General features: G+C 39.0%; 1 protein-coding gene across 3 annotated transcripts in view; it reads right to left on the reverse strand.

Annotated features, from left to right (window-relative positions):
* Positions 1–1,222: 1,222 nt before the first annotated feature.
* NCK2 (NCK adaptor protein 2) overlaps positions 1,223–22,005 on the reverse strand; it is a 69,507-nt gene continuing 48,724 nt past the window's right edge. For all 3 annotated transcript variants that reach the window (XM_042867491.1, XM_042867490.1, XM_042867489.1), the window contains 2 exons: positions 10,072–10,793; positions 1,223–2,600 (listed from right to left, as the gene is read on the reverse strand). In XM_042867491.1, the coding sequence (XP_042723425.1) occupies positions 2,406–2,600; positions 10,072–10,793 (917 nt within the window). In that variant the 3' untranslated portion in view covers positions 1,223–2,405. The remainder of the gene's footprint in view (positions 2,601–10,071; positions 10,794–22,005) is intronic.

Consider the following 22,005-nt stretch of genomic DNA (forward strand, 5'->3'; position numbering starts at 1 on the left):
TAGACAGCAAAAGACCTATGGTCTCTGCAGAACTCACTTCAAAGGTTAAGAAGAAACCAACTGTGATGTCCTGGCAAGAAGACTGTAAACAAGGGGCACTTGTCAGCAACTCTGTAATGAAAACTTTCCTGCTTCCAGAACCTAGCCATGGGTATGTTCTTGCCAGGATGAAGAGTGATTGTTCTGGTCTGCCCTAAATCACTACTTTCGTTCATGAGGACGGACCATGCAGAATTTTCAGCGCCCAATTTTTGTTTACCCACATACAGAAAAAAAACAGCTGTTAATTCATACACAGTTCTAATCCAGATAACCTCACAGAAATAGGAAGAGCGGTGGGTGAATAACGCGTGTATAACTCATGAAGTTGTATGTTAGTTGCTCTGAAAGTAATGCCTCAATTTACTTCCATGGAAACTACAACAGATACAAAGAGCACAATAACACTATTTGACAGAACAAATTCTCAGCTACAAAACACTTTTTCAGAGTCATCACCACCAGCTAAACATTTTTGCCAATGATGATCAAGCGCCTGCATGCCACAGTCACAAAAATCTGCATGGCCGTCCAGAACATGGCTTGTCTTTGATGTCGTTGTCACCACTGCTGAAACGCACCATCCACTGCCTCACTGTGCTCACATCCACTGTCTGGTCTCCATAAAGTTCCAGCAAAAGCTGATAGATGTCAATGGATGCCATTTTTTTCTGTAAGGAAGAATTCAGTGAGACATCTTTGTTTCAGACATACTTTCATGTCAAGACACATGTGTCAGAGTGCTCCTTTGCTGCCACCTGTCACACAGCAACAAAATGTTACAGGATACTGGTGGGAAGGTTCAGCCTCTCCTGCCATCCCACCAACATTCACCTCTGACATTATAATAATAAATAGGAGGCAATACTTTCAGAGCAGCCCTCAGCTGGTGCCTGCTCTGCCTACTCTGAAATACAAAATCTGTAAGGAAGACTTAATAGCAAAAAGGTACCATAAGAGAGCTCCATCTTGCAGTTTTCATTAAAGCTATAAACAAATCACAGAGAGAACCAACGTGGAGCTCATTACACAGTGCCTCATATCAAACTGAACTCTGCAGTTGCAAATGTTTTCTTTGTAGGCCACACACATTCGAAGTCAGACAAATTCAGAATTTACTCTATTTGACCTTTCTAAAGCCACACCAGGACTACCACCCAAGGATAAACCCAGTACTCCATCATGACATAATACCTTTTTTATTACAATATCCAAAAAACTGAGTATGCAAGATTTTGAGATCTCAAGATCCCTTCTTCAATCTCAGGAGTGTGCCATCTAAAGTCTGTATATTTAAACCATAAAGGAGTTTAAATGTAAAGAAAAGAGAAAAAAAAGCATTTTCTTCATAAACATTCTGTGTGTCTCTTCCTACCAATCACACCATCCTCTGTAAAACCTGAAGATTCCTTTCTGTAAAGCAAATATATATATAGTGTTGGTAGCCCACCCCACCCTGTCCCCTGATCAGTTTTTATTAATCTTCTGTATTAGTGTCAACAATCAGCTACAGATACATATTACTTTGAGAATTAAATACATAATTGTTTAATTCAAACAAGCAGAAGGGCAAGAGGAAAAAAGCATTATGTGGATGGCACATCTGGTTGTAGATTACCAGAACATTCAGTCTTTACAATTCAATGATTCTCTCTTTAGTAATCAACTTTCAAATAAAATTTCTCTTTGTTGCAATTACAGACCAAAATACACTAGATAGTTTTCTTTTACTACAATCTTACCATAGTAGTTTAAGAAGTACTATTACAAAACGCTTTAATTAGTGTACTCTTTGCAAAGAGTCAGAGAGGCAATGTAATAGCAGAGTACAGTGTAAAGAGTGCTTCTAGGAACTAGGAGTTTTTGTAATATACTACCTGGTAAGCAATATAGCTACAGAACTCACAGCCACAACTGTTATGTCTACTATATCTCACTTACTTAGCTGCAGCCTCAGTGCATTCAAACTGTGCCCGATGTCTCTTAATGAAGAGTTCTGTCTGTCTGCGTGAGCAATTTGAACAGGTTAACACTGGGTTGAATTGCAAACCCCCCTCCTTTATCCGAGCTGAGTATGTAAACGTACACAGAAGAGGGGAGTTTAGAACTCGGACATGGAAGTGAGCGCTTACAATGGCCACAAAGGTGAACTTCTCAACCTGAAGGGAGGTGATCTGAGATTAAAAGAACTGAAACACAAAAGTAGGCAAACGAAAAAGGACAAATAACAACCAACAGAGCAAACACGTTAGAAAGAGCCTACTCTTTAAGCCTGTTTTGGATATTGCTCTGCTCTATAAAAGTGATTTTGGGACCTAAGGCTTGGAAGTTAGAAGAGGCCTGGGTGGCCAAGTCCATCTTCATCGTCACTGAAGTGCTTTCACAAGATATAGCTTTTCCCCGTGTTCACTGGTGAAGATGGGAGCCTTTTTGTAGTGTTCCACCAACTCATCCATAGTATTAAAGCGACGCTGCCCAATACAATAGACATTGTCCACGAGCTGCACCTTGAAATGTTTGTTCTTCCCCGATGCCTTTAGAGATACCGAGAAGTCACTGGGCTGTTGAGAAGAATTCAAAGAGAAAAAAAAGAGTTACATAAAAGAGAACAAAAAGAAGGCACAGTATGGTGGTTTCAGGAACAAACTGAAATATAGTTGACAACGTAATTTGTGCTAGTCTTTGTTCCACAGCTCAGTGCCTTAGCTACTTAAGAAACCCAATAGTCTATTATTCAATAAATAATTGCCGTCGTTATTAACGTGCACAGTTAAGTCATTTAAGTGAAGCTCCCCAGATGCATAGTCTGAAGCTGCCAATTACATGACTAAATTGCAAATATTATCTTAGCTCCTCCATGCAGAAGCACGAGAATGTCAAGGAGAAGAGAAAAACTTTCATCATTTTCGTTTCTTTGCTTGAGAGCCCTGGAGAAAGCTATTATTGCCGTACTGCTTGGGTAAGATGAAGCAAACTCCCTGTATAATTTCTTTAATTATTTTTTTATTATTATTATTTTTTGTGCTGTGACCACTAGAGGGCCATTTTTACATTGTATTGAAAAAGAAAAAAAAAAAATCAAAAAAGATGTCTTTTTATCTTCATCCCCACATGTATGGGAAATGATGTCTTCTACCACACACACCTTTTTCTTAATAAGATAAAGCTACAGAACAAAAAATATAGTACAAACCACACCATCAAACACCAGTCATGAAAGAGGAATTGAAACACAAATTATCCAGAATAGAGCAATTTTGCATGACAAATCTTGATAAATCTTTTAGTCTTTGTGAGTGGCTGCTTTGAAAAGGCTGCAATCGGAACAGGCAGGACATGAGCCCACCACTCATCCCTACACCAAACACAGCTGGCAGCATTGAGAACCAGATCACTGCTTTCACTCATAAAAGCAAAACCCATGAGGGAGCACTCGGTTCACAGTATCATGCACAAACTCTGCCCCAGCACAGCTGCAGCACAGCGGGGGAGTGGGAACCTCCCAGTGTCAACACCAGCTCTGCTTTGGGAAGATGTGCTGGGTGTCTTGTACACACAAGTATCTATCTAAAGCTTTCTTTTCCTGGAGCAATGTGGGTCTCTGCCACGCATATCCTCCACATCCTGTGCTGTCCCAAATCCTGTACCCTGAATCTCACCTGTTTTAGTATTGATACCTTCTCTTCCTTCTCCACCCTATTTCATTCACACTGCTAAAAAACAATTAGAAACCTGGCAGCATCTAGCTGAACCTCCTGGATCTGCATAACCTCGGCATACAGGGCTGTGCCAGTCAGCCCTGGCACAGAGCCTGTGCTTCCGCAGACATCTTCCTAGTCCTTAATGAAGGGTCAAAGGGTAATGAAAAATCTAGAGCTGAAGCACAGGTTTGCACAAGCACAGCTCTGAACGTATCCCAGGGTGCTGGACTTGCTGCAGGGAAGCTCAAAGCATGAGCTTTGAGCTTGAGCCATCTTGCAGCTCCACAGAATCCTTCAAAGGGACAGCATGGGGACAGGCCACTTGAGGAGCAGAAAACAAGATCAAGTCTTGTTGAGCAAATTCTGAGGCTTCTGATGGTAAGCCTCTGTTGAGCGAGAACATCTTTTGTTTTTAGAAATAGGAAAAGTCTTTATGACAAGGGTTAAAAATGGAAATCATCACTTTGTGTTTCACAAAGTTTTAACGCTTTTCTACCAAAGCACACTTGTTTACAGCCCATCAATATAATGAGTTTCCAAAGTTCCTAGTACTTGCTAAGAATCATCACCTTCAGCAGGATGCAGTACTGACAGAGGTGCTGGTTCTGGACCTCTGTCCCAAGCACTGGCCATACTCAGTCATGAAGTGGTCTACACAACACCATAAATACGTTTCCCATCACTTCAGTTATGAGCTTTCATGGTCATTTTTCCGAACTACAGTCCATTTTTTCAGCCTCAGAGCTGCTCATTAGATTCATGCATAAAGAGGAGACATCAGTATAGCTTATCTTCTCCGGAATATATGTTACAAAGTTTACCCCTTTCATGATCTAATTTGGTTACAAAAATAGCGGAAAGGCTGATCTAACTCTTTTGAGAGCCACCATCCGGTACACGGAGATGGAAGAGCTTGAACAGCTGCTGCAGAAACCCTGAAACCCTTTATTGGCCTCAGATTAATAAATTCACCAGGATGCAAGAACAAACAGCATGATCAACCAGACTTACAGCTACTTTTATTTTGGTACTTCCCCACTGTATCTAACATACAAGATGGTTTAAAAAAACCCTTTTAAAAATATATCTGCAGATTAATTAGAGCTCTTAACATTACTGCTCTAAAGTATGCTGGTTTGATGCAGCTTGAATTGGTTTCCTGCTGTCCTCCTTGGATTTGCTCCAACTCTGTTTATTTTATTTACTATTTAAGCTGTTTTATTTCAACTGCTGGCCTTTTTTTCCTCCCTTCTCCCTCTTAAATTAATTGCTGCATTTGTATGTTTGCACACTAACTTTTCCACGAATAAAAGCCTCACATGCCAGTAGCAAAGGCACATCAGAAGTAAACTTTAATCTCAGAAACCTACAGAGTTGTTGATGACTCTGCCACAGAATCACAGAGCATAGCTTCATGGCAGGGAACCTTTGAATATTTCTGTGCTGCCATAATTGGGAAGGCCTCAATCTGAAGTCAAATCCATTCCTAAAAATGAAAATTGAAGTTCAGCTGTTACGCATTTGCAGTTCCTCGGTCCCCGTGTAAAATTCTTCAAAATCACTTCAAAAGCCTTTAATTCTTTCTCAATGACTAACACGACTGTGCCTACAGCTCATGGGTGACAACATGCAGGAACGTGTTCCTCCAGTTTTACTTCTTTCATCATCAAAACAGACCGAAAATTTTGTCATAAAGACAAGCTACAAAGTGATATGAGGGAAAACAAGGCAAATCAGGATAGAAAGTTCCCTCTTTAAAATCCTCATTTGAGGAAGGTACAAGACCCTTTTACTTTAAGCGACATCGCTGGGAAAAATAACTCCCCTGAAAGCCTTTCACTGATCCCACAACTTAGCTTTTTATTTCTATCCAGTTTCACCCAGCACTACCTCTCCTCTCTAGAAGATTTTGTCATTTTTCAGGTTATTCTGTGAGCCCAATCTAGGACTTCCCATTTGCTTCAAGTTCCAAGCTCAGGTTTCCCCTGTTCTTCCCTTCTACTCAGCTACCTCAGCAACAACAACAGAAAAACCCAACACATCACAACTCAAAGGTCTGTGGACAGGCTGGAAAGAACAATCTGGCAGGGTTAAAATTTCTTTATCTCATCCTATTTAGATACACACAAATATTCTATGTGACAACCAACATACTCTCAAATCAACATAAGGCAGGTCAGAAACATGAATTCTCTCCACTAGTCTTCAAGCACAGCCCTAATAAAATTCCTATTCTTCCACTTAAAATAACCCACTAGGCTATTTGCTGAAGCCTGTTCTCAAGGCTAAACTTACTCCTTTTCTCCACTGTAGCTGTCAGTTACAGCATGTCACAAAATATGACATGCTGCAGTTTCTGAACAGTTGCCACATTTAATAGCTTCTATCCGAAGGATTAAAAAACTCGAGCAAAATATGGGACACCCTGAGAGCTACAGAATTTGCACCTCAAGAAGCATACAAGCTTTGCCTCCTTCCTCTGCTGGCACAATTTCTGGGCAAGGAACAGAGGAGCTAAATGAAGCCTCAGAGGACTGGCACAAGTCCAGCCACACCTACCATCCTCAATCACTGTAATGCACCTGCATTTCGTGGCATCCCCCAATACCAACCCCTGCCACCCCAGGAAATGGCATTAAATTGATTGCCATGGGACTATTGGCATAACTTCCTAATGAATAACTGCTCTTGGAATGGTTCAAAGAAGTCACATCCCTCATTCTTGCTAATAAATGTGACTGGTGTGGGAAAAATAGCTGCCTCTCTGCTCCACGTGAGGACTGAACTTGTAAAGCAGCTTTTTTAACTAGATGTGCTCCACTTCAGTCTCCTCACTCACAGCTCCAAAAACTAAGGTTACATTATCTAGGTGCAACGGAGTTGGCAAAAATCTATCAGCCAGTAACTGTGCCTGTTACATAAACTGGGTTTAAATGGTTCAAACAGGTTTATGATGCTAAGAATAGTATTTCGTAATTAACGAAGCTAATCAGACGCTTAGCTACCCAACAGGGTTCATCTCAGGGTATTCTCCATGTGGCAGCACCCATCCAATCTAAGTGTAACTGAGGATGGAATTTGTAGCTAAAGGAATCTAGCTGTGAGACCAACATTTGATAATCAAATTAAGAGAAATATCGTAAAATACTGCATCTAGTACAGTTTTAAATGACAGTATCCTCAATAAAGTGAATGCAGAATAACACAGAAACCCCTCACCTATGCAAACAGAGCTCTACACAGCTCATTAGTAAGCACAGATCTCAATGAAACGTAAGGAAAACTTTTCCAAGGGAGACTTGCCATAATTATACTGATAGAAGGCTACAAAAGCACCTAAAACAGCTCAGAGATGAAGCATGAGATTACCAGGACAACTCAATGTTTTATCTATGGGGCATTTTTAGAATGGAATAACCCTTATACCTGCAGCTTTAACAGGTGGATTCATAACACAGTGCCAAGGCAAGTGCTGCCTAGCATAAAAATGAGCGAAACAGGAGAGCTAACAACTCTGCTCAGCCTTGTCTCACCCATCAAGACCTTTGGCTCTCATGCTGCAGAGGCTCTTGATGACTTTTAGGCACAGCTTGAACAGCCTCTGCAGTTATGTGTGTGAAAAATAGCAACAGTCAAGAATTTAGGAGTTATTTCTAAAATCTTTGCGCTACAATAAGCTTGAAACATATCTTTGTTATTGCCTTCCTTTGATGCTATCAGGTATACTCACTAGCTTTTTAGATAATTCCGGGTACTTGGAAAAAACAAACTAGGAATCCACAGTGTTTTTATAATTAATATGTATAAACAAATTACATGAGTATATGATATTTGAGTAAATTTTCTGGGATTCCAATAAGTGTTAGATGCTGGAAACAAGTTAAAAACTGTGCTCTGAATGGATCTTCTGCTTCAGCAGCAACAGCTTCCTCTGTAACAACAGAGAGAGTGAATTTGGAAATGCTTTGAATACCAGTGCTTTTAGTGCTATGATGACATATTAAATTAAAAGATCCTTTCAAGCAAATTAGTTTCACTCAAGATTCAGACTCTTTAAGAGCAAGGAAACTAACTGTAACACAGTGGGCAGCGTGACATGGTATGCCCTGAGAAATGGGTGCATATTCTTGTATTTTAAATAATGCATTAAGTTTCAAACTGCCCTGTTGGCACCTTCCCAGGATGCAGAAGATGACTAATAAGTACCAGTCAGGATAACCCAAAACGCAGCATTCTGTTCAAAAACCAAGCTTCCATCTGCTTAGACTGACTGTGACTATGCTGCATCCAATGTACCCTCCTGCCCCTGGCAGACAGGATGCCAGGCTGAGGGGACATCTGCACAGTTAATTTAATGATTACCATCATCCTCTAGTAGCTTTCTGTATTTTGGAAAACTGTATTATCTACCTCAGTCTCGTCTCCTGTTGACCAAGCAACTTGATTTTGGCAGTCTCTGTTTATAAATCATGTTTTCTAACTATTTTTCTATTTTCTTCAGGTTTATTTTCATTAAATCTCTGTTTTCCTTCCTGGTCCCCTCTGGTTTATTTGCATTTGTCTTCCTTTTGTGATTATACTTAAATAGAAGCAGAAATAGGAACTTAAAAATGGAGCTCTGAACAAAGTAGTCTGACAGTTTCATGTCTGCTGCACAAAAAAAAAATCAATTGAGAAAAGATGCCTGAAACTTACTCAGACAATTTTCTATAACCACAAAAAATATTATGGAACATTACACAACTCTATTTTATCAATAAAATGTCAAAATTTCAGAGAATAAAGAGCCATCAATCTAACTTCAACAATAATAATGCACTACAATACTTTTCAGAAATTAAAATGCAAGGTTTAATTTGTATTTAGAATATCCTAGAGACTTAACAACTCCCCTGTCTTTTTCTACTTGTTTTTCTACTGTCACTAAAAGCCTCTGTTCATCTCCCTCACCAACTGATAATGTGTCAACCAATTCCAAATTTCAGGCATTGTATTAAAAATGCCAACTTGTACTATTGACTAGTAAGTGAAATCATGTAAGGAACAGAACAGGGGAGCAGTTTTTCCTCAGTTCCACAGGCAACTATGATGCAGGCTACCACCAGTTCTAAGCAGAAGTGATGCATGCAACCAACAGAGTCTCCTGAGGACACGCTGGAGTCAAGAAGTTGACCCTCCTTTAAATTAAGTTTAAAGCAGTTCACACTGCTTTAATTTTTATTTGCAATCCACATTACAAATCAGCTTAATTCACAATACAGGACAAATGTGAGACAAGTGTTTCACAGAGATAGATGCCTGGAGCTGACTGTTTTTTAATAGTAATGTACTCTCAACTTAAAAGATCGAGCTGACATCACCATACGGATTTTGAATTAACAATACTTGGATGGAAGTATGTACTAAACAATTTATCCTCATGGAATAATGGTCTGACAGCTGAAGCAACGAATGCAGGAAAAACCCTGATGAGAAATTAAGATTCACCTTTTTGTAATGTTTCAAAGGTGTATTGGGGAATTATTAAAACCTGCCACCTTTTAAAAATCACAGCAACATGATAATTAAATTTGGAGCACCTTAACGATGCTTTCTCTGGCCTCAACATTTGTGAAAGGCCTTTCAGTGTAATTTCAAATTTGAACTTCCAGATTTATAATAATCCCTAATCAGCATTACTCATATCCCCTCTGATGTCACCAAGGCTCAATTTCCAAGTAATATGAGCCACTGACTTGATCTTTTCTGTTGTGCATTATAATCTTAACAATTAAATACAATAATTTCATCCTATTACAACCTAAACAATCTAAGTTGAGCAGAAGTACATTAGATTAGAATTTTAATCAATAATTTAAATGATCTAATTTAAAGAATCTGTTATTAACCTGTGTTAATTAAAGGCAAAACAAAACCGACCAATGCAAACATCCCACTTTAAATTGGCTTTAAATTGAAATTAATGTCTGAGCTTGTAATATGCAAGATTTTTTTTTTTTTCCCCTTGTAGTGCTATAAACTTGAGAAGGATTGCATATGAGGATGAAATGTCAGACAGAAGCTTGAAATATCTTGTTACTTGTCTGCTAATTAAAAAACCCTGGATAATACAGTCCACAATCGTTAAATTTCAGTGTAAATGTCACTGCATTTCTGTGAGAGATTGAGTCTCACAGAAGGTACATGGATCAGTTTGCAGCACTGAAGCACTGCTTGTTTGTTTAGGGGTGAAAAGTCCTTCTCTGGGGTACCCCAGTTATGAGCTTCCACACTTGCTAAACCATACATCACATGTTTTAATATAAAGACCATGGTGCTGAGTATCACTTACCGAAGATTCACTATCTCTAACAAGGAAGTCTCCTTCCACTCCCCTTTCGTTTAGGGCACATTCTGCTTGATGTCGGGTAACATTCCCATAATACCACTCTCTTCCAGCAAATCGTCCAGTAGAAGATGGTCCCGTGTAGCTTATCTGAGGTGGGTGGGAAGTGTTAATGGTAGGACCATCGCTAATGATTACTACATAGTTTTTAGGAACAAGACCAATTTGCCCTCTGGAATTTTTACATTTCCACCATTCTGGGTCATTTTCTGGCTTTTCAATGACTTCCATTGTTTCCCCCTTTTCAAAATTGAGCTCTTCTTCTGTGACGGAGCTGAATGGGTACAGTGTCTGAACAACGTGGAGTACTTTGGTGCCCTGGCCGTTACTCATGGAAGCGCCTTTCCTCAAGCTCAGAAAGCTCGGTGAATCTGCTGTGGCCTCCTCAACTTCCTCCACCACATAGTTCGAAGGAAACCAGCCAATCTGTCCATTGTAGCTCCCTCTCCACCAGCCATCGCTGCATTTCTCCATGACAATGACCCGAGACCCTTTGACAAGGGACAGTTCATCCTCTCTCTCCGCCACATAGGCAAATTTGACGTAGGCAGGAATGTTGAGGTCATAGATGCGGTCTGCGCTGCTGCCATTGGAAGGGTACTCTGCATCTGTGCTGGGAGTGGGCGAGGCGTCTCGCGCGCTCGTCTTTCTTTTTGTTTTTCCTAAGCCTGTGAAATAAAGACAGAAGCAGAAAGTGGTCACTCAACATCCTCCCCACACTGCAGACACTTAAAGCAATGCACGCCTTCGTTACTTCAAATCTCACCTCTCTATAATGGAGATCTTATCTCTAATGATGCAGACTGTCAGAAAACACAGCAACACCTTTAAGAGATGATCTTTGACATCTTGCTTAAACACTGTTATGTATGGCACTATCATCACTCTCTTCCCTTCCCAATAGTACCAGAATCTTAACACACTTATAAACACTGGTTTCTTCACCATGGAAACTTCCCAAATCTCAAGAAGATTTGCACAGTTATGTCTCCTAAAAATCCAGTTAACCTATCATGCTTTTTCTTTGTAGTGATGACTTAAATTTGACTCACGTAAAACACGAGAAAGAAGTATGCAAAAACAAACCAGCAGAGGGATAAAACCTTAGTTTCTCTACAGATAACATTCTGTTCTCTTCAGTCTTCATTTCATTCCCCAGGCAGCTGCAACCATTTCCAGCTGCAAGCCCTCTTGTGAAATCTGCACCACTTCCACCCAAGTTTTGCCATGTACCACAGAAGCGTTGACCTCACAATGAAGAGGATTATTGGAGTACATTCCCCTAAAACCCCCAAGTTCTGCTGTGTTGTCATGGCTTCAATTACAGAATTAAATACAATATACAAAAGTAACAATACCATTACATTCTTTTCTGGGGTGTAATGTGGAGGAAAAGCTGCACCACTCACTTTCAAACTTCTGCAGCAAAGGCTGCTTAAACTCATATATAAACAAAAAGATAAAGTTAATAAGTAGCCATCTATTCTAAAATTCAGCTATAAAAGTTCTGAAGATAACACAAAAGATGAAATCTCACAAGGTAAGCAACATCCAAAATGTCATGCATTGGACAGAATGCAAAAAAAAATAATAATAAAAAAAAAGAAACAACGTAGAAATCACAGATTTTGCACTTTTCTCTCATCTAGATCCTTGGTGAGAGGAGGGAGATTCACTTCAGACACTGTGAATACATACTGATTACAGGAAAATGAATGAAAAAAATGAGGCTTTGTTCTTGTTTCTTTAAATAGTCCTATTAGAAGAAGCATGCAATTTCATTTTAACAATTCAGAACACTTTAGTTGGGCCACGGCAGCACTGAAAAATGTATTACAGTATATACTGTGTGTATATATATATATATATATATAGTGTGTATATATATATATATATATATAGTGTGTATACATATATATATATATAGTGTGTATATATATATAGACTACATGTATGCACACACACACACGTACAAATGCATTAAATAGAATAACTCAGCTGAAAAGGGCCTACAGAGATCCAAGTGCAACTGCCTGACCACTTCAGGGCTCACATACAAGAATTCAAAAGTATGTTTAGTGCAGCTATCTGGCATACTTCGCAGGTTTAGCTGAACAGCACACAAACACTGCAGAGGTAACAATGTCACATGCAAGAAGAGTTAAATACATTAATTTCTGCAGCCTTAACATCTCAGAAGACTACAGAAAATTCCGATGATCCTAAGTGTTTTCTGACCTTCTCGAGCAGCTCCTTACTTCCTGTTGGAGCCTGCTTACATCCTAATGTAATTCTAAGTACTTAATTTGAACTGAGAGCCTGTGGCTGCCCTTTCAGACAAAATGACAGAGACCAGCTTATTGTGCTGGGGGAGACAATTGCAGGAAAGCAGTGCTTTTATGACAAGCAAGCTTTAATCAAAAGTTGGCCAGGGCTGATCTCTGCCAAGATTACTGGAATTTTTCATCAGTGTAGAGATCACTTTCAACCAAAAGGCAAGGATGTATATAGTATGAGAACTAAGGAGTATTAAATTAGGATAATATAAACAAACACAAGGGTCATTTAGTTAGAAAATCCTCATTACAACTTCATGCAGAACAAGCAACTGCATCTCAGCGGATTCATCCTACAATAAGCCTTATACTAAAAAGGAACTTTCTCAATTAAAAGCCCAGGTTTTGTTATGCTTTGTTAGGGAGATATAAAGAGCTGTGCCCTGGATTACAGCAGAACTAATAAAATTGAGAGAAGGAGCAGCTGACAAAGCATCTGGCCAGAACACAACTGGTTAAAAAGAGAACCGAGTAATGAAAAATAAAGGGATGTAATGTGATAAGAGAAATGTCATAAACAGAAGCATCTACAGGAAAAAAAAAAAAAAAAAAAAAAGACAAAACGTACCAACAAATGATCAAAAAAACACATCTGTAAAAACAAATTTAAAAACAACAACCTCTGAAGTCTAACGAAGGTGAGTAAAGATTTAGGAAAAGGTTATCATGCAGCCACTTTCTTTTACTTGGAGTTTCACAGGCTGCATCTTTTCCCACAGACTTTCCAATGCTGTGCTTGACATTTCAAGCATTCCTTTCCATCCTCCCCATTCAAATCGAACCATGACAGTGCAGGGAAAGTCAGATATGTGGCTGGATTTCTATATCGGTAAAGGCAAATACACAGACTTCCTCCCTTTGAGCTCTAATATTTAATGTAACTGAACTTTTTAAGGGTGATAACAACGAACCTTTCAGATCCGTAACTGTATCTCTATGGGAGAAGAGGATACAAGTTGTTCCAAGAGCAGAACCAGGGAAATCTGTTCCTGTTTTTCTCCTTGCACCTCCTGCTGCACCATTCCTCCCTGCCTCTGCCAGCTCCTGCAGCACCCTCAGCTACAGCCACCCCTTATCAGATGACTGCTTTTGCATATCAGCTTCTTTTCACACCTGTGAAGCCTGTTCTATCTCCCACTACGTGCTGCCCTCCCCGGCCAGCTTTGGCTGCCTGCCTGGTGATACCTATCTTGCTTGGGCTCCCACAAGGTAGGTATGCACTGGGATCGCCGGGTTCCCCTCAAGTGGGGGAACATGACAGTGTCCCTCCTAGATCCTGAACTGCAGAGAAGTGGTTCCTTTACCTCCACTAGTCTGTCAGGTTTGCCTGAAATTGGCAGTTACCAAGGGTAGACAGATGGGTGGACAATGACAGCTGACTGTGACAGCATGACTAGTGCAAGCCTCATTTCCTTAGGAAACAAGTCTAAAAATATAATTTAGTAGGATGTCTGGTCATAGCTAAGGAACAATTAAGTGAAAATTGTGAAATTTATAACACACATCTATAATAAAAATCACAACTCCATTAAAAAACCTACAATCTACAGAAGCTCTATCTAAAAGAGTAAATACTGCACAGTTCTACCTGCTACTACAAGAATTTTTCATTTATTACTATTTATAAGGGTACTGCCCTACTCCTACTGCCAAAACAAATGAAGATCATGTAAGGAATTTTGTAGGAAAGAGAACATTTGGGCACACCTGGAAGAGCTGAATACACTTGTGACTGTAGCTGTAATTTCAGCACTCTCACTGTCTTGGTTGCACAAGCAGGTATGTTTGCATTGAAAGGCAACCCCATGTTCACAGTTCAATTCATTGGTTACAGTTCATCTAAAGCCCATAATCCTTGGTTACACAACTAATCGTTGTGAAGAAAATTCCAAAACCATGGATTAGCTTTCAAGTGAGTGGAAAAAGAGTGGGAGCACATGGAATGCAAAGCAGCAGAAAGCCTCTTTCATCTTATGGTGCCTAGTAGGAAAGAACTCTGTTCATAACTTATACTTGGCCCATGCTAAATTATTTCATTTTTATCTCTTACCAAGTTGCCAAGTAATGTGAGTGGGTTTAATATTTGGTTGGATGTATTGCTGGAAAAAAACAAACAATACAAAAAAAACAATCCCAGCCACTGGTTAGCATCATTTCCAGAGAACAAAAGCAATCCACTGCAAACCTTTCTTTTCTCTACAGAGGCCCTGACAAAGTACTGCCAGGGAGACCTAGAAATGTGCCTCTCAACTTACCTTCCCTCCTCCAATGTCTCAGCTACAGCTTTAAACCCAGATTATATTCTAAGTAGCAGCACTAAGGAAGACCCGTTTCCTTTGAATTTGCTTCCTGTCTCCAAAATTCTCATTGTGAAAGCACCCTTTCACTTCCAGTTTCTCCCTGTTGCAATACCACGGGTTCTCCAGCCCTAGCCCACACTTCGCAACAGGGGAATTTCCTCCTGTTCACGCCTGTGGCCCAATGCTTTGGCACTGCCACTTCCCCAACCCTCCTCTGCTGCTCCTGGCCAAGCACCCTGCCCAAAGCCTTGCTGGCTGACAGAAAGCAGAGGTGCTCCATAACTGAGCAGTCCAGCCTTCCCCTATTAAAACCAACAGGAGGATTTCTCTCTCCTCCAGTCCCCACTGAAGGCATTAAAACCAGGCTGCTTGGGTTGGAAAACTACTGGTGCTTAGGATAGAAAAGTTTAACTGTGTTTAAAACTTAGTTCTACTTTATCACATACTTAGAATACATAAAGCACTTGTATTCTCATGGCAAAAAAAAAGAAGAAGAAAAAAAAAAAACCTTTCTGAAAATGTACACTGTATTTGCTAATTGCTATTTTGCTTTTTCACCATCTTTGCCAGACAAAAGCCCATTTACTAATACTAGATATATTTGCTTAGTTTCAGTAAGACTTATTTACTAGCTTTCACATCCCATAAGCTGGAGTCCTTGCCTGAAACTGGTAAGTTTCAACATTGTGCATTTAAACTGCTTTTCCTCATCCCCAGGGGTGAAAAGAGCAGACTCACTGATGTGGCTGCGTAATGGATCTCCACAGGCTTATCAATACTCCATATTATTTTGTTCAGTTCTTTTTAAGAATAGCATGCACTTATGCATAGTAAAAATTTCAGCCAATTCCCAAAGCCCATTTCTGGGAAAAAAAAAAAAGAAAAAGAAAAAAAAAAGGCAAATGAAACCAGTGACATCTACATTCTTACAACCAACTTTTTCTGAAACCTTTTCTGATTCAATACATATATCATGGGCAAAATTATACTCAGTAGCTTACTAATGATCAAATCAACTTCATGGGATTAAAAAAATCCACAAATGTAAACAGAGGCCTTTAAGAAAAAAGCAGCAATACAAGGAAAATTGTATCAAGAAATTAGAGGCAACAATGAACAGTTTCCAAACAGAATTCCTCAATCCAGAACTCCTTGAAAGAGACATCACCAAATGTGCTACATATGATTATTTAAGAAACCATCAGAAACTTATTACTGAAATACTGAAAGCAATAAAGGATGAATCTCTTTTTTCCAGTTCCATCACTGGTTCCACTGTAAGTTATTTCTAATCTACAAATGAAAAAAAAAACAAAAACAAAAACACAAAACCACAACAGAAACGAATTGAGAACACACTGCCTGAAAACAACTGAGTTCTCAGAATCTACTTTCTCCACACGATTAGATTTCTACTAAATGCCAGTCTTCAAATATCTTGTACCAATCACAGACTGGCAGGACCCTCTGTTTCCTTCATGCCCACCCATCTCCAGCAGGGCCACTCAGAGCAGGGTGCTCAGGGCCGTAGCAAGGATGCTGGAGATCCCCCAAGGAGGAGACCCCACAGCCTCTGGGCAGCAGTGCTCTGCCACCAAAGATTAAGTAATCACACGCATACCCCCAAAAATCAACACGTTATGCAAGGCTCTGTCAAAAGCTACTCATAAACTGGCATAATTTTAGCGGGATCAATACAATCCCCCATTGATTTTGATGTATCAGCCAAATAACAAAATTCTCCTTGGTTCCCTGTTGTCATCAGTACTAGTGTTGAGATTCCAGAGCTGTAGTTTGCATGGCCACATGAGTTGATGATTTCATGTGATGGGAGCTATTTCTCAACTTGCTAATTCAAACTTCATGACAACGGCTTTTAGAAAGGTATTTAATTTCAACATTTTCACTCACAACTATTCAATATCAAACTGACTAAAACATAAAGTATGAAAAGAGAAAGAAAACACTAGCCATTATGGAAGATGGTCCTTCAACTACTGCCTTAAATCATACCCACTCCACCACGGCTCCCACGTAGGATATTAAGACACAGATTTTAAACATTAGGCAGGACAAGCTGAAAATACGATGGGTGCTCTGAAAGAAATGCTCCCTGTGTTATGATGGTGGCCCACAGTGCCAGAGGTGGATGTTGGTGGGATGGCAGTAGAGGCTGAACTTTCTCACTAATATTCCTTTGCATGTTGTTGCCATGTGACAGATGGCAGCACAGGGGCAGCCTAACAGAATGGTGTCTGACGTGGAAGTGCAGATGAAACAAAGGTGTGTCACTGAATTCCTCTATGCAGAAAAAATGGCACTCACTGACATACATCAGTGTTTCCTGAATATTTATGGAGATCAAACAGAGGATGTGAGCAGAGCAGTGGGTGGTGTATTCCAGCAGTGGTGACAGTGACATTGAAGACTAGCCACTGTCTGGATGGCTATGCAGGCTTTTGTGACCATGTTACGCAGATTTCTTGTTTAGTGCTGGCAAAAATGCATAGCTAATGGTAGTGACTGTGTTAAAAAAGTATGTTTTATAGCTGAGAATTTGTTCCATCAAATACTGTTACTGTGCTCTTTGTATCTGTTGTAATTTCCATGGAAGTAAATAGAAGGCATTACTTTCTGAGCAACCTACGTATATTTAAGAGGAAAAGAAACAAATTAAGAAAGAATCTCTCACTGGCTTTCCAAATAATCAGTTACTGAAATTTCTACACATTGCCAGTAATTCTCTGAATTAAAAAAAAATATCTTAAAGTTTACTTGTAAAATTCTTCATACATCTTTAAAGGTATTTCAATCTGTGTGCTCTCCTTTCAGAATAAAATCCTTTAAACAGTACTGCTTGCTTTATTGTTAAAAACTGATCACAGAAGCCACCATCAAAAAAATATGAGAACTGTACATGTTTTAAGAAAGTATTTTCATTTTAATCCTTTTTTTTTTTTTTTAAATAATGCTTTTCTTGAAAAGTAAACATATTATAACTCAAATTGAAGCTGGGCCAGAAAGAGCTGAAAAATGTACTATTCAAGCAAAACATGGATAAGGATGAATAATTCAACTAAGTCCAATGTGCAAACAGAATGCCTGGTATAAATACCTGGAACAACAGCTAACAAATAATTCAATATACTGACAGAGTCAGTAAAATATTCTTGAAAAGACATTTCAGTCAACTTCAGTGATTAAAAAGTTAAGAAATCAGTCTCAACTAAGATGGAAATCAGTCCTCTTTTACTCAAATATAAAACCAGGGCAGATCTTCCACTTAAATCCTTGAAGGTACCAGAGACTACCACTCAATTTACTAACTAAACGTTTTGTCTTAGATGTAGCAGAAGGGACCAAATTTATCAAACCCATTTTTGTTTATTCAACATTTTAGCTTATTTTAAAAGGTATTTAAAATGATTTTTTGTGTATTTTAAGAGGACTGCAATTCCATGTGGTTTCACACATGTGGAGTAAAAACAATTGCCCTTTTCTGTTTACCAAATAATTTATTCATCTCCTTTGACTAAGGGCCTGAATAAGTACATATTAATGCATACAGCTAATAAGTATGCAAAATGTACACTGCCTTCCTTAAACAAAAAACGAATTATACTAAGAAAGAAGTAATTTTCAGGAAAATTCTTAAGAAAAAAAAAAAGATTTAAATAAAATAGTTAATTTTTCCAAAACAGAAGTAAATACGTAACTTTTTGACAGCTGGAATACACAGATCACACATTTACGCAGCTTTATGTCAGTAGTTTTTATATAAAAATTTAAACTAACTTGGTTTTGCATTAGTATTAAAAGGGCATTCAGAAAACTGAAGTTTCTGATATTGCACGGAAAGAAAAAACTAAAGTCTGTGCATTTTCAGCCTGCAACCTCCCACCCCTTCTTCGCTGCCTCCACACCTCCACACCAGATTTCTGAAAGAGCCCTCAAAGGCCGACTGTCCATACAGAACACGCGGTTCTTCAGAAGATCTCCATTAACGTTATTCCTCTAAGGAGACTGTTGTAAATTCCAGAAAAACTTCACCTGGATTTGTGATACAGAAATGAAGTTTTACAGTTGTAATAGTGTTATAAGTTTGCTGCTTTTCTTTTTCTTTTCTTTTCTTTTTTTTTTTTTTTTTCTTGCATGCTCCTTAAGAAGCTCAATATGAAGAAAGGCCTCACTAGGAAAAAAAAAATAATCAGAAAATGGAAACTCTTCTTTAAATGTCAAAGTAAAATTCTACATTTCTAAAACCAGGCTGCTTTATCACTAGCTTTTTTTTTTTTTCCCCTCCAAATACAGGAAAAAGTACTGTCAAAGTTTCCCATATAGCAACCTCTATTTGGTACAGAAACTTCCATAAGAAATTAACTCAACAACTGCATTAAAAACAACTACTACGCTAATTCCTGTAATTTAGGTATTGTTAAACGTGCTTATCTCTTACTAGGAAAAGTACATTCAAATTTCACTGCCAGATAATGAATTTCCTGTACCAAGAGCATTTCAGAGCCAAGAAGTTTAAGATGAAACATGTTCTACATGGAGTTACACAGAGTTTTTCAAAGGCACCAAACACAGGAGGCAAAGGCTTCCGTGAATGGTCTCATGTATTTTCCTACTCCAGTGCAAAAGTGAGATACAAGAAGTCTCACCTGGCAAAACTGAAAGAGCCCTGGGATTTTAAATCCCATACAAAGTATAAAAGGCATACAAAATGGATGGACTTTCTCAAAGTCATCTGGATCTGTGGTTCCAATTTCTGTCTATAAATTGAAAAGACAATACACTTTGCATATAGTCTTTACTTTCAAACAGAAATAGTTTAGAAATGTTTCCACCCACATTGTAATCTTATTACCCCACTGAGTTCTGCAGCATGCCACGATAAGTAAAAATAACCCAAGGCAACCCTAACATTCTAAGAAAACATTAAAATAAGAGTCATGTCTTCCCAATTCTAATTAAAAGCAAACAGTCATGTTTACTGTTGAAATGACTATCAAGGAAAGCCATCTTTGCCACTAGGAATCCTATTACTTAAAAAATGGTGGACGCTGTCTTTGACATAGCAGGTTTTTAAATCATTGGACGCCTGCATGCATTATCAGCATTGAGATTCCTGCTCAATGCCATATGCCACAAAATGAAACATCTTTGAGACTCAGGGAAGGAACGGAAATCTCCTCTTGTACATGCTAAGACAAAACTAATTGATTTTTGGCATGAGTACTAATTTAGAAGTTTTGTTTGTGTGGTATGAAAATAAATCACCAGCTGGCCACGTATCTTTCAGGTCTTCTAAAAGTGGAGCTGTAGAAACCGATCAGAAACTGAGAGACCCTGGAAGATGAAATGCTCAACAGCCAGGCTGGGGGGTGGGGAGGGAATCACCGAAGAGATCCAGTGATATTGAAAGAACTATTTGGGGATGCACACAGGAGGAAATACTTGCATCTGAATCAGAGGAAATCCTCCCACAATGCTTTCAGTAGAAAGAGCAGCCATTGCCATGTCAATACAGAAGAACAGTTCATCCTCTGAGTCACCAAAATTCTTCAGAAGTGGTATCAGCGAGTGTACTGTGTGTGAAAGCACTCTGTGTGTACCTCTTCTGCCAGCCATGTTACTTCAGTGCATGTGTTGGTCACAGCTATGTGCAGCAAGCCAAGTACAGGCTGCAAGAGGGTTCAGGAAAACCCAGTGGCGGTGGGATGATTCTTGAACAGGAAACTACGAAAGTACTTAGTACTTAAAATAAGACATACGAGGCCAAACACAAGTACATGTTAAAACACCAGAGGCTAATCAAGAAGCAAAACCAAGACCCTCAGACTGCAACAGCTGAGGGCAGTAACATCACCAAAAGAAAGCACCACGTGCAGCCATGCATAGTTCAGGTGATGGTCTTATCTTTGCAAAGTGTGGTTACAACTAAAACGAAGGACTGTTCTGCAGTACATAAGTGTCAAACTGCACCTCCAAGCACAAGCACACAGGCCGAGAAGGGGGAGGGGAAGACCCCATTACACAAAGCCTCCAGTACAAAGAAAGCGTTCTTTCTAAACAAGCAAAGGTTTCTTTATACCCTCAGCCTTGCAACATGTCACTGCAACTAGATAAGAAAAAATCTGCCAAAAGGTAGGACACATTCCTGTCTTTTTTTTGTTTGTTTTTTTTCCTCCCCAAGTTATTAAAGCAGCAAATCCTTTAAATAATCCATCCCAATAAATAATCTGCATAGAAGAAACTTTCAACAGAATGTAATATGCGTAACTGAAAACTGAAATAACAGCCAAGCTGTGTTTCAGGTGCACTGCAAGAAGCAGCAGGTTCTGCTTTCACGACCGCCGTTTCTGACTTCACACCTAGGATCAGATAAAAGGCTTACTGTACACATCCGGCACCGCAAGCCTTTATTGAGAACAAGCAGCAGCATTACCAAATGATGCTTGGTGTTTTTCTCCCCTTAGCCTGCTTTGCTATTTCAACTTTTTTTTTTTTTTTTTTTTTTTTTTTCCTTTTTAGCACAAGTTCTTTTAGAAATTATAACATAGTATTTTTGAGAAGGTCTAGTTTTAGCTCCTCAGAACACAGACAATTTCTTTAATACTGCTTTTACTGGATAAAGCTTACTAGACATAAAAGTTACATAAACTTTAGAGGTATACAACATGCCCATAACCATAAGTGTGCAACTTTTGCATACACTGGGTTATTACTTTAGCATACATAATGTAACACCAATTCAGAATGATTAAATTCCCCTGCTATTATTTATACATATATATATAATCAAAATTGAGATAGCAGGCCCTACCTTGTCAACAGAATCTGCCTGTATCACGCTTCAATGACAGAAATACTGCTATTAAATATCTCTAGACCTTCAAAGACCATCAGTGGACTGCAGAAAGCAGATTAACACCTATCTAGGTAATGATGATGGGTCATAAGGCAGACATATCTCCAGGAAGAAGAAAAGCAGTTGAATTCCTTGTCATACCATTCCAGTGGCATTAGCACCACTACTTACTAAACCTGAATGCTATAGAACAGAAGAAACATAACACTGGGAATACGAAATCCCTGAGAGTATACACCCTTTCTGTCTTCTTGGCATCTAGTAACAGCAATCCACTATCAGACTGACTTATTATTGCTCTGAAGACAGTAAAAAGGCAGTTGTTCAACCTCCCAAGAAATCACACCTAAACAGTTATCATCAGCTTTTG

This window comes from Lagopus leucura, unplaced genomic scaffold, assembly GCF_019238085.1.
Source record: "Lagopus leucura isolate 7727_CA_CO unplaced genomic scaffold, USGS_WTPT01 Super-Scaffold_100001, whole genome shotgun sequence".
In the NCBI taxonomy this organism is placed as follows: domain Eukaryota; kingdom Metazoa; phylum Chordata; class Aves; order Galliformes; family Phasianidae; genus Lagopus; species Lagopus leucura.